At 38.8% G+C, this 14154-nt stretch overlaps 2 protein-coding genes across 2 annotated transcripts in view; both read left to right on the top strand.

Moving 5' to 3' along the window:
• Window positions 1-181: 181 nt before the first annotated feature.
• Window positions 182-14154, top strand: part of REXO5 (RNA exonuclease 5) — a gene marked incomplete at its 5' end in the record, with an annotated part of 66460 nt that continues 52487 nt past the window's right edge. Inside the window, 6 exon segments of the mRNA XM_080913011.1 lie at window positions 182-298; window positions 3197-3272; window positions 3275-3284; window positions 4884-5010; window positions 6176-6235; window positions 6238-6274. Of these exon segments, the coding sequence (XP_080769137.1) occupies window positions 182-298; window positions 3197-3272; window positions 3275-3284; window positions 4884-5010; window positions 6176-6235; window positions 6238-6274 (427 nt within the window).
• RPS6KB1 (ribosomal protein S6 kinase B1) lies at window positions 7874-12794 on the top strand. Its single transcript, XM_080912872.1, is given in 3 exon segments — window positions 7874-8167; window positions 8169-9019; window positions 9021-12794. Coding segments are annotated over 3 exon segments (1551 nt in total). The 5' UTR covers window positions 7874-7915; the 3' UTR covers window positions 9469-12794.

The raw sequence follows: 14154 nt of genomic DNA, 5'->3' as shown, positions 1-14154 counted from the left end.
GGATTTATAGTCCGCACTGAGGGAAAAGGCGTAGGTCCGCGGCTTCTTCTGCAAGGGCCAAGCGTGGCAAATTGGTTTCAACTGCAAACCGTCACTCCTCTCCAGCGCTTTGCTGGGGAGAGGCCAGGACCCCGTTTTTTGCGGGGTACTCATCTCCAGCTGATCTTTCCCCTGCAGCCTGATGGAGTTAGAGAAGGAGGAGAACTCCAGGAAGAGGAAGGAGATCCCGAACTCGACCTTGGCTACGGAGCAGGATGGACCTCCATGGAATATTCGGGACCGGGAGTCTCAAGCCAAGGTGAGCAGAGGAGAGCTCCAGCTGGCTGGCCTGAAGTCACTTGTGGCAAGGAGTCACCTGAAGGGTTCCTGCACAAGGATAAGGGCTCACCACCACCGACCTCACTGAGCCCTGCTTTCTTATTTGTAAAATTGGGATAACCGGATACCACCTATCCGAGGCTCTGTCGATAGTTTAAAACTGACTTAGTGTCTGGTACACAGAATATTCGTTTAACAAATATTTATTAAGATCCGTATACAGAATGGTCATTTTGATAGGGAATGTATCCCGGGGAAATGATTAGATGGATGAGCGATACCAGTAATAAGAATGTTTGTCCTAATATTTGCAATTTTTAATGTTTCATCAAAAAGAATTTTTAGTATCAAAATTTCTTTTTACATTTAAAAGTGAATTTAGTCTGAACTATTTTCTCATGTTAAAGTTGTGGTTATATAGCTGATAGGGACAAATATAGATTAGGGTGGGTATGGTTATTAAGCAAATGGATATTGGTAAGTCCCTTGGGGAAAGGGTTGTACAGAGATGAAAAAGCTGATCTGTGGTGTCTGCATTCCAGTTGTGGTTGTGTTCCCTATTTCTTTATTGTAAACTGGGAGTAATGGTAGTCCCCACTTAAAAGTTCTAAGAAGTAATTTAGTACTAATAAAATTCTCAAAACTGTGCATGGCTAAGAGTTGACAGTGTGGCTTTGCGTGTGTCCTGAATCCAGACTCTAGAACAGTCAGTCAAAAAAGTGATTAATAGTAAATACTTCCTAGCTCAAGGCCATTGTATGACTCAGGGTTTCTGTTGCTGTGCTTAAACACCAGGATCCCATGACCAAAACCATCTTGTTGAGGAAAGGCTTTAACTCAGCCCTCACATCCACATCACAGTCCTTCTTTCAGCAGAATTCAGGACAAGAACCAGGAGGCAGGAACTGATGCAGAAGACAGGGAGGAGTGCTGCCAACTGGCTTGTTCCTCAGGACTTGCTCTGCCTGCTTTCTTATACCATCTAGGACTGTCTACCAGGGGGGCATCACCCACAATGAGCTGGGCCTCCTATATTGATCATCAATTGTGAAAATGGCCACAGGCTTGCCAGAGGCCAGTTCTATGGAAGGCATTTTCTTAGTTAAGATTCTTAACTTCCAGATAACTAGTTTGCGTCATGTTGATATAAAACTAGCCAGCACAGCCATGACAAAATTAGCAGTACTGTCTGATGTTTGTTAAGTACTTACGGTGTGTTGGTGGCTAGCACTGATACACTGCATAGCAATCTGTCATTGGTCCTCTCCATCTCACAAGATAGAACTACAGTTGTTGTACAGGTTAGAAAACTGTGTCTTAGAGTGGTTAACGAACTTGTCCAGGATAGTTTGTCAGGTAGTATGATGCTTGAACTCCTAAACATAATATTTGGCTGTGTCCCAGAAAAATGAAAGTAATAATTATTTATGAGTTGTATAAGTGTTTATCTATTGTGTATTTATTTCACCTTTTTCTATTATCTGAGTCTTTTATAATAGGCAAAAACTTTCTTAATAATCAGGTACAAGTATAAAACCTTTTACATTTAAAACATTTAATAGACAAATATTTAAACTTATTTTTTAAATTTGGCCTATTCACACTAATAAGCTATCAAAATTAAAGCTTTGGTTTTAGTTAGATGTATCCCTTTTGGAAAAAACATCATCCATTCATCATCATCTTTTAAAATAAGTACTTGATGAAAGGAAAAGATGACAGGGCACCAATGAAAGGAAAAGTCACTGAAAGGAAAAGTCAGGGGGCACCAATGTTGTGAAAAGATGATGTCCAATGTTAGGGGAAGGATGAAGAGAGTGGGGGGGGGCATATAGCCCATGGAGATTCGGTGAGGCCTGGGGGCAAGGGAGATGCCTCTGGGGGGCCCATGTTGGGAATCCCTTCCCCCTGAGGGACCAGCCACACGACGCTATAGTACAGAATAGAGTTTATTCAGGTCATGGGGGAGTTAAGAAGGTGGTAGAGGCAGAGAGAGAGAGAGGAATCGAGGAGTAGAGAAGAGGCCATCCATGAGCACGTTGAGCGAGAGGGGGGAAGGGAAAGGGAACAGGAGGGGTAGGGGTGGGAGAGCAAGAGAGCCAGGAGGCAAGAGAGAGAGGAGGGGCAAGCAGCACCTTTTTATAGTGTCAGGTCATTGGGGCGGAGCATACCTGGCTACTACCAGGTAATTGAGGGGTGGGGTTTACAGAATCCCAACATTTGACAAAGCCTTTTTGAAGGAACCAAAGCGCTTCCTTAAATTTTCTGTTGCCATAGGATAAATCTGATTGTGATAGGTGATACTGATCTGTGATTTGGCTACTTTGTCTGCACTGTAACTGTCATGGCTTGCAATATACAACTTTGGATCCAGTCAAGCCATGCTACATGGCTTAGCTCCAGAGTCTAAAGAGGCTATCACCAGAGCTCCAGCCCCTAGGGCATCACCAACCTCTAACCTGTGGGTCCCAACCCCTTGGGATCATCTGCATATCTAATATTTACAGTAGAATTCATAACAGTAGCAAATTGCAGTTATGAAAAGAATTTTATGGTTGGGGTTACCACAACATATGGAAACTGTATTAAGGGATTCCAGCATTAGGAAGGTTGAGAACCACTGCTATAAACCATAGGGCACTTCTATGTGTTTATAATATACTGGTCCCTGCAGTGTTTTTCCCTGATGGAATAGAGTTCTTGAAAACATGCGTTGTATGTTAACAATCATCCTACTGGAAACACACAGCTATGCATAATACACAAACTGTACCAGTGTTTATGAGATATTCTGATAACCATACCACAAGTAACTATTTTAAACCTTTATTTTAAATTCATTAAAACCTTGTGTTTGTGTTTATAGTAAACTTATCAGAAAGCTCGTTTATCTACCATTTTATTTGCTGACAATTGTGAAGTAACCCATAGACAGCTATGTGAGTTGCTGAAGTTTCTAAACCCAGGTATGAGATAAACTCTGCCCAGATCAGAGGTTTCACACTGGTTCTAGAGGCCCACATGTAGCTTGTTGACATAGATATAGATGATAGTTAAATGACAGACAGACAGATGGATAGGAAAAAGTTCAGTAAGTACATAATAGATATATTTTGGAACTTTTGTATAAAAATTCAGATTGGTGATTTCTTCAAAAAATTTAAAAACCTAACAACTGTCTCTCTGTTCTCCCACCAGTCAACATCTTTGTCAGAGCTGAGTGGCTGGCTTTAGATAAGCGTGTATATACTCTAGTGCCCTACCTGGCATACTTACTTTATTCACTATATCTCTCTGGCTACTATAGATACTGTAATTTGCTTCCCCTGATGTGGACTTGATAGAAATCACATGTTATCTTAATAATTCTGGTTAGTCTTTTACTTTTCTTATAGCGAACAAAGAGATGATATTATTTGAATGCTTTCAGTGATATTAATAATGTGAAAATTATATTTTTTATGCACGCCTTAGAGTTTCTTTTGCTATGATGAAAAATCATGCCAAAACAACTTGAGGAGGAAAGGGCTTATTTGGCGTATACTTCTACAGCATAGACCATCACTGAAGGAAGTTAGGATGGGAACTCAAAACAGGCCAGCAACTGGAAGCAGGAGCTGATGCAAAAGCTATGGAGAGGGCTTGCTCAACAGCTTTCTTTCAGAACCCAGAACAGTTGGCCCAGGGATGGTACCATCTACAATGGGCTGGGCCCTCCTTCATGAATCACTAATTAAGAGTGTCTTATAGCTAGATTTTATGAAGAATTTTCTCACTTGAAGTTCCCTCCTTTCAGATGACTCCAGCTTGTGTCAAATTTACATAAATCTATCATCACAATACACATGAAGAGTTTTAGATGCATAACCTCCCCCTACCCCATGCCAACTCCCTCCCACACCCCATTCCCCATCCCTGCAATCTGGTTTTATAAATTGTCTAGATTTCTTAGAACCATATTCTTTGTCAAGAAATACTGCCATCTGGTAGGGCATGGTGGCATATGCCTTTAATCTTAGCACTTAAGAGACTGAGGCAGGCAGATCTCTGTGAGTGTGAGGCTAGTTTGAATTACATAGTGAGTTCCAGTACAGACAAATGGATGGACGAACGAATGAAGAAACAGCATGCAAGCTCATCAGCCTATCAATAGACTGAAACCATCCCTGATTTGATGTGCTGATTTAGGAGGAGTTATAAAATACGTTATGTTAGAGATAAACATTTGTAAAATCAGAGTTCTGGTTTAAAATACATTTCTAGTTGGAAGAAGAGAACCGTCTGCCATTGTTGGTCTCTAATTTCTACCTGCCACACAGGACAGTGGACTTATTAATAAATGCATTGCATTTTACTTGACATTTGATTTGAATATAACAAATATTTAATACAAAGATTTTTATTTCAATTCTTTGAAGTAAAGACTTTCTTCCAGCTACAGAAAGTTAGTGGTTGGTGAGAGGCTTCATTAGTTGTCAGTCACTCTTTTCTACTTGTCTTCTGTATGCTTGTAACTGTCTGAGAGTTTTATCTTATCTGTGTTGGTTTTGATTTCTTTTCAAAAGCTGGTGCCAGCTTTTACACCAAAACCAACTAAACAACGTGGTGGTTTTTATTCTGAAGGGAATGACTCAGCTACATTTCTACAGGTTCTATTTGGAATTCAAATTTCTCCGAAAGACATTCAGACACGTAAGATAAGAAAAATTTGTACTAGGGGCTATGTTAGAACTTCCCATCCTGAGACTGGGACATCAATCTGGGAATATATTTCTCAACCACCTAGTTAAGCAAACAACAGGAAGTTTGTATAGACAATAGAAGTACTAAGAGCCCCAGTGATCTTCTTTAGTTATCTAGTAAAACAGTTAGTTCTCCAGGTACAATATATAGCTTCTAGGTTAATTTTATTTTATTTGTAATATGGAAATTTTATAAATGGCAAAATTCACATGAGATCTGTTCTGTACCTCTTAAAGCATAATGTAGAGCGTGGTGGTCCATAACTAATTGTAGCACTTTGAAGGCTGAAGAAGGAGGATTTGAATCTAGCATGGGTATAAGACCCTGTATGAATTTGAATCCAACATGACTTACATGGCTGGACCTTGCTTTAATACAAACAAAAAGCCAACCTGTGAAAACATTTTAAAAACTGGATACCATTAGAATATTATTTGTAGCTTAATAGCACCTGCCATCCAGAAAAGAGGCATGTGCTCTTTTGCTGCATAGCCTGCTCCATTTCCCATAGCCCTGTTTGTCCATATATCATGAAGGCATTTGAGTCCATGAGCATGGCCTAATCTACTTTGGTCTTGATTCTCTTGCTTTTGTCTTTGTTTCCACTTTATTGAGTATTTTTTATATGACTAGCGCTTTAGGAATATACCATGTTTATCATCTTTAATGACCATAGTTGTCCTATAAGAGACAACTTACTTTTAAGAAATGAGTAACTCACTAAAGTTAATGGCTAATAAATTGTAGAATTGGAATTTAAGCCCAGATGAGCCTATAACTAGGTATCATCTGTCCTGACTACCTGGTATGCTGTTCAGTGAAATAACAAAGTGTAAGTCCCTGAAAACATTTAAGTTGTAAATCTCTCTATGTTGACCTTTTTACAATGTAGAGTAAGAGAAAAACTTTGCAGGTAGTGATTTTTAGAGTAAATGTGGCTCTCTTACTTTCTTACTCTCTTTCATGTTAAGGAAATAGTTCTCATTGTACAGTTACAAACTATTAAAGCCTAAACTTTTATGAAGGTCTAAAGCAACAATGAAAGTCTAGACCTTTAAGAGTATTTTGTCAGTTTTCAACCATTTCTGAAAAGACTTATTAATATATTTTTCAGAAATTCAGCTTGCCTCCTCCAACATCTAGTTTTCTATTTGATATCATTGGGCTGCAAAAGAAAAAAAATCAGCTAGAGGTTGTCCTAGGATTGTGGAAGGTATGACTTCAATTCCTGTTTGAAGTTTGTAAAAAGATGTTTACTCTTGTGACTGATAGTAATAACAAGATCTTCAATTCTGATCAACTTAAACAATAACAAAAGTGTCTTTTTCTTTCTTTTTTTTAAAGTAAGAATTTTAAAGAGGGCAAGCACCCAGAGATATTAGACACTAGGAACCATTAGTTCATGTCTCAGAAACTGGTCAAGTCAGGTACCTAAGAATATATGAGTATCACTAACATTAAACTTGTGTCATAACTGTGAGCAGTTGATCTGGATGGTCACTGGATCTTTGTACCTACTAGGATATAGGTGAGAAAGAAAATCTTACCTTTGATATGGATGTTATTCACATTGAAGAGAGATGGGAAATGTAGTTGGTCCTAGTTTTAGTACTGTAGCTGTGAGCTGCAGACACAGCAGTTAGAGCTTAAATATGATGATGAAGACCATGACAACAGTGTTCTTCAGACCTGGTTATGTTTTTGACTAAGTTATAGTTAACTTAAAAAAAAAAAAAAGAAATGCGGGTGATAGAATAAGAATTATTAAAATTTAGACACAGTAAAGATAAATATTGTCCAATGGTACTACTTTATCTTCAAAAATTATAGTTAAGCAACTGAATAATTGCACCAAGGAGACATAAAAAGGTAGGACTAATTGGGCTGTTCCCTTCTATTTCCTTTAGAATTGTTTCCTTTGTCGTGGTAGCTCCTAATTTTTCTACATTTCCATTGTTTCCCTCTCCTGATAGATTCCTACATCATATCTGCAGTTGATTTTGATTTGACATATGTTGTCTTTTAAATATTTCTAAATAAATCGTAGAATATCATTTTAAGATTTGAGGGTCAAACAAAGGTTCTAAATTGACAGTTGAAAAATACAGAGTATTAGTGGGTACTGAAGGGAAAAGGAGGTGGTAGTAAGAGGTCACAGGAATCTGTCTTGCAAGCTTTAGGTAATGATTTTATTCTGTAAGTATTAAGGAGCCACGGGGGCTATGATTATAGCTCTTAAAGATTTGATTACCCTTTTCTGTCCTAAGTATGTCCACGTGTCCAGTGCAGAGTTCATAGCACTCTCATCTTCCTTTAGTCTTTTCTTTGGACTCTTCACCAGCTTTCAAGTTTACCTGTAAAGTTTTCTATAGGCGAGTCCTGTGTCTTCACCTGCAGATTTGATGTCTCAGAATACCAACTTTCTATTGTTTCTTGGGTATTCTACTTTCTTCTTACTTATATCATAGCTAAGACCATCTCATCTTATTCATAAATAATAGACTTCCCTCTTCATTTTTCATGTTACTGCATTTTTTTTCTCTTTAGTCACCAGTCATAATTTTAGAGTTGCTTTAATTTTGTTCTCTGTCTCCAATCTACATGGCTCATTATTCACTTTGCTCCTATAAATCCTACTCAGATACTACTTCTCAGAGAGACCATTTTTGATATATAAACATGACAATAGATTGCTACGCGTGTCCGCTGCCCACTGGATGGCTTCACAAGACCTTGTATGCATGCTCCGAGGCTGAACTTGAGGAGCCAGTTTGGGGCCTAGGCGCAGACGCATTGAGCTCAAGCAGCCGGTGATGGCGGCAGCAGCAGTGGAGTCTGCAGCGGGTCCGGGCCCATGAGGCGACGACGGAGGCGGGACGGCTTTTTCCCAGCGCCAGACTTCCGACACAGGGAAGCTGAGGACATGGCAGGAGTGTTTGACATAGACCTGGACCAGCCAGAGGATGCAGGCTCTGAGGATGAGCTGGAGGAGGGGGGTCAGTTAAATGAAAGCATGGACCATGGGGGAGTTGGACCATATGAACTTGGAATGGAACATTGTGAGAAATTTGAAATCTCAGAAACTAGTGTGAACAGAGGGCCAGAAAAAAATCAGACCAGAATGTTTTGAGCTACTTCGGGTACTTGGTAAAGGGGGCTATGGAAAGGTTTTTCAAGTACGAAAAGTAACAGGAGCAAATACTGGGAAGATATTTGCCATGAAGGTGCTTAAAAAGGCAATGATAGTAATAAATGCTAAAGATACAGCTCATACAAAAGCAGAGCGGAATATTCTGGAGGAAGTAAAGCATCTCTTCATTGTGGATTTAATTTATGCCTTTCAGACCGGTGGAAAACTCTACCTCATCCTTGAGTATCTCAGTGGAGGAGAACTATTTATGCAGTTAGAAAGAGAGGGAATATTCATGGAAGACACAGCTTGCTTTTACTTGGCTGAAATCTCCATGGCTTTGGGGTATTTACATCAAAAAGGGATCATCTACAGAGACCTGAAGCCGGAGAACATCATGCTTAATCACCAAGGTCACGGGAAACTAACAGACTTTGGACTATGCAAAGAGTCTATTCATGATGGAACAGTCACACACACATTTTGTGGAACAATAGAATACATGGCCCCTGAAATCTTGATGAGAAGCGGCCACAGCCGTGCTGTGGATTGGTGGAGTTTGGGAGCATTAATGTATGACATGCTGACTGGAGCACCTCCATTCACTGGGGAGAATAGAAAGAAAACAATTGACAAAATCCTCAAATGTAAACTTAATTTGCCTCCCTACCTCACACAAGAAGCTCGAGATCTGCTTAAAAAGCTGCTGAAAAGAAACGCTGCTTCTCGTCTTGGAGCTGGCCCTGGGGATGCTGGAGAAGTCCAAGCTCATCCATTTTTCAGACATATTAACTGGGAAGAACTTCTGGCTCGGAAGGTGGAGCCCCCTAAGTCAGTTTGATTCAAAGTTTACATGTCAGACACCTGTTGACAGTCCTGATGACTCAACTCTCAGTGAAAGTGCCAACCAGGTCTTTCTGAGTTTTACATATGTGGCTCCATCTGTACTTGAAAGTGTAAAAGAAAAGTTTTCTTTTGAACCAAAAATTCGATCGCCTCGAAGATTTATTGGTAGCCCACGAACGCCTGTCAGCCCAGTCAAATTCTGTCCTGGGGATTTCTGGGGACGAGGTGCTTCAGCCAGCACCAGCACGGCAAACCCTCAGACACTTGTGGAGTACCCAATGGAGACAAGTGGAGTAGAGCAGATGGATGTGACAGTGAGCGGGGAAGTGTCAGCGCCACTTCCAATCCAACAGCCCAACTCTGGCCCATACAAAAAACAAGCTTTTCCTATGATCTCCAAACGGCCAGAGCACCTGCGTATGAATCTATGATGAAACAATGCTTTTATTAATGCAAATGCAAAAAAAGAAACGTCTGGGAAGGGGATGTGTGAGCATCCTGCAAGATAAATGAGAATCAAAATGGCAGTCTCAAAGAGTCAGTGTCATTACCTGGAATGCTTTCGACAGAGGGAAAAATAAACATGGATTTTAAAAAAATCAATCAATGGTGCAAAAAAATAAACCCACAAAAAAAAAAAAAAAAATCTCAAGCAAAATAGTATTGTGGAACCCACAGACACATCAACTGACTGGTTCTTATCCTAGCAACAGCTCGGTGTACACAAGGGTTCTCAGGCTGATGCTGCAAACTGACAGTATTAAGGGTAGGATGTTGCTTCTGAATCACCGTTAAAGTCTGATGATGTCAAATAAGGGTTATCCTAGTAGGCAAAGTACGAAATTGCCTGTAATACTTGCAACTAAGGACAAATTAGCATGCAAGCTTTGTCAAACTTTTTCCAGCAACATGGAATCAAAGACAGAAGAAACTTATCGATTGATGTTTTACGTGCAAACAACCTGAATCTTTTTTTATATATAAATATATATTTTTCAAATAGATTTTTGATTCAGCTCATTATGAAAAACATCCCAGACTTTAAAATGCAAAGTTATTGGTTGGTGTGAAGAAAGCCAGCTTCTGTTCTTCTCTTGATGAAATAAAATGCAAATGAATCATTGTTAACCACTGCTGTGGCTTGTTTGAGGGCCTGGGGTGGACCTGGGGTGTTTTTTATTTTTTTGTTTTAGTAACCTAGCTGCAATACTTGTCTGTGATACTAAGGGGAAAAGTCTGTTTAATCATTTTTACTTGCAGTGCTGTGTGTTAGGCAGAACTGCAAGCCTTGGGTCAAGCAGAAGTTGTATGATCTTCATGGCATCCTTGTCCGGGGCCTTCACTACACTGGAAAAAGAAATGTCACCACCTGTTCTTATACCAGTATTTGAGTCAAGCCCATGGCAGGAGAGGGACAGAAGAGAATCAGGCTGAAGTGCACAATGAGGGCAGTAAGCAGAGGAGACAGACCTGCAGAGAAGAGGGTATTGCCATGGTCCATCCTCTATCCTTACAGTATATTGGTAAGGTTTTAGTTTTACTTTGTACTGTTTTGCTGTTTACCTTCCTTAACAATTTTTTTCCTTAATATATAAAACAGAAAAAAAATGGTGTTTTTTTCCCTCCTGTACTGGGGCTACATTTTTTAATTGTAAAAATATTTGATGGCCTTTTGATGAATGTCTTCCATTGTGAATAAGCAAACCTAGTGGCTTAATTTAGGAAACATGTTAACAAGACATTGTTTTTGAAATTGTAACAAAATCTACATAAGTGATTTACAGTTACAAAGAATAAAAATAAAGGTAACTTTACCTTTCTTAAATACTTCCCGCCTTAAGGAGCATTTCCATGACTAGCTGGTGAAAGGGTTTAATATCTGCAGAGCTTTATAACATATACTACCGAGCATACTGGTCTAGGTAGATGGTCACACAGTGAGTCCTGTCACGCCACTTTGTTGGTCCTTTATGTCTTCATTCCGAACAACTCACTTGGTAATAGTTGCAGCCCTCGGGTTTCTTTACGCAGATGCTCTTGCTGTGTTCCTCATAGGATCCAAGCCATAAAATTCTTTATGCATGTCAGAACTAGTCAGGATTGACCCAGACCTTGCTTATTTAAATTGTAACTGAAGTGAGATGGGAAGATATTTTAACAGTGAGCAAAAATAGAACCTTGAGGGGCTGGAGAGATGCAGCAGTTAAGAACACTGGTGACTTTTCCAGAGGTCCTGAGTCAATTTCCAGCACCCACATTGTAGCTCACATCTATAAACTGCAGTCTCTGGATCAGATGCTCTCTTGTATGCATACGTGCAGACAAAACATGCACATTCTTAATAAAAATCTTAAAAAAAAAAAAAAAGAAGAAGAAGAAAACCCAAGCCATGACAGATGATTGGGAATACTGCCTTTCTTTCAACAGTGGCAGTAAAAGTCCATCTTTGGACAGAGAAGTTTTTTATCATTTAAATGATTCTCCTGATTCTCTGTCTGTAGCAGTATTTTGAGAACTTCATAATTGTAGCAGTAAATTAGGAGCTGCAGTAATGATTAAGAATGTTCTTCATTAATTAGAGTTTGTGGTATTTTAAAAAATAGAACCCCCCCCTTAAACCATCTATGGCGATGCATATAGGAATCATCCCAGACTGCAAATGGCTTGTGCTGCTCTGATATTCGTTCAAATGTGTTTACTAACTATAGCGTTGACTGCCTGGCCAAACTCCAACAAAACTTTACACTAAATGATTCCTCCTTAGCTCTAGTTGCTAGTGATATGTGCACTGTGACCACCCCATAAACTGTTACTGTCTCATATAATGACTGCCAGCAATAGTGGCAAACGTCGCAGTGTTTTTGGGTAGAACGCAGTGATTTACCCCTTCCATCTACTTCCATCTACACAAATATATAGCTTTTCTAACACAACACTGATTAGGTGACATTGATCATGCTGTGGCAAGTTTATTGAGAAACCTTCATAAATGTATATCCCTACTATGACTGTGAAACATGTCAGGTGTCACATGAGTGTCACAGACAGAAAGCACATGCCTATGCAATATGGCCTACTCTGTACTTATTTGTAAAAACTGAAGCATAATTTAAAGCGTATGTCAATACTAGTTTGAGTTCCTAAAAAGAGGTGTTCATGCTTGTACCAGGTAAGTGTATAAAAAGATTAAGTGCTTTTTCTTTTATTACTTGATTATTTTCTTTAAAATCAGCTATTACAGGATATTTTTTTATTTTCTACATGCTGTTTTTTAATTAATATGTACTCACTGAACTGAAGTTTACTAAATTTGTTTTATAAGGTTTGTAGTGTTACAGAATAACAAACCTGGGATTTATAAACCAGCTGTGATTAACAATGTATTAATTATTGAACTTGAACCAGACCATTACGAAAATTATGTTATTTCTTTCCTGTGTATGCTCTTAAGGAATTTTTTCCCCATACTGTTTTTGGGATACTTTGAGATTTGAGGAGAGAATGCATGTATGAGGCTCCATAAATTCAACATTCTGTACTGTAGGTGACAACTATAAACAAAATGTATCTTAGCATTAATATCCTGAACCTTGAATGTCATATTTAATACAGGACCATCTTAGAAACATTCAGTTAGCTGTAGATTTCCTAGCTTACAAGGGCTAGATCTAAGATTATTTTCATGAGAAATGTTGAATTTATGAAGAATGGATTTGGAGGCTTTGAAAATGAAAATGGTATCTCAAAATATGTCAGTATCCAAACATCTATGGTTTCGTTCCAGGAGCAAACATTAGCTAGCTGGTCAAACAGTCATGACAATATTTGTCACACAGGGCCTATGGTTTGTTGCTGAACAATATAGTACTTTCCTCATGTGACTCAACACTATAGCACAAGTATTATTTTCCTGGATTCTCTGAAGGAGCATCTCAAAGACGGGTTTCTGACAGTGTTTGCTCTTTTAAACTGTTTTCTTTTACCCCAAGTTGACTTTGCATCTATTAAGTTCTTTAACTGCCTCCTTAGAAGGAATTCTATGAGGGCAACACCTTTTCTGCTTTTCATCTTGTATTTAGTTTACTGTGTTAAGATATTTGATTTCAGATTGAGTGAATGTAAATAGAAATTAAATGCAAATTTGAATGAACATAAAAAAAAACCATGACAATAGCCATTTTCCTCATCTAGTAACACCCCCCTTTTTAGCAGCAGTTCTTAACCCTACTTGATACAAATTTATTCATTTATTGTTCATCTTCCCAATTTGAGCTTAAATTCCATACCAGATTTTGTTGGCTAGAATAATGCCAGTGTACAATGTGCATTGTACAATAATGCCAATAAATACTCAAATCTTTTTTGATTGTGTATACTTTCCTAGCTTTTTGGCCCTCTTACTTTAGTTAAAATATTTTTTCGCCAGTATAGCCTTTTCTAGTTTTTCTCTGTCCTGTTGTTCACAGGTCGAGGTTGATAAGGTGCTTTTATTGTCTCATTTACATATTGAGTGATGAACCAAGGTCCAGACTTTTTTTTAAGATTTATTTATTTTATATATGAATACACTGTAGCTGTCTTCAGACACACCAGAAGAGGGCATCAGATCTCATTACAGATGGTTGTGAACCACCTTGTGGTTGCTGGGAATTGAACTCGGGACCTCTGGAAGAGCAGTCAGTGCTCTTAACCACTGAGCCATCTCTCCAGCCCCGCAAAGTTGAGACTTTTAGCCCTGCCACACAAATGGTGTATTATTTATTTCATCTCCATTCTCAACTTGCCTCACAGATCTGTTTCTTTATACTAAACTGTCACAGCCAATCCAGGTTTTTTGTATCCCTTTCTAACTTAGAGTGCCCTCTATTACTGTGATAAACAGACTTTTGGGGCTGTGAGGACCAGATCTCTATCTTAGTCAAAAAGGATGATGTTTAAGGATACCTGTTGCCTAAAAAGCCACTTGGAAGCTAAGTGCCTCCAGTTAAGAACTATCCTTGTCCATTTTCATTCATGTCTTTCTACAGAGGAGGTCTTCAAAGTAGTTGGTTCTCTTTATATATTAGTTAAAATTCTAGACACGAGCAAGTGTGGTGTCTATAGCGTAATTACTATAG

Source organism: Micromys minutus (genome assembly GCF_963924665.1).
Source record: "Micromys minutus genome assembly, chromosome: 2".
Lineage (NCBI taxonomy): Eukaryota > Metazoa > Chordata > Mammalia > Rodentia > Muridae > Micromys > Micromys minutus.
This window is presented reverse-complemented; position numbering and strand designations above follow the sequence as displayed.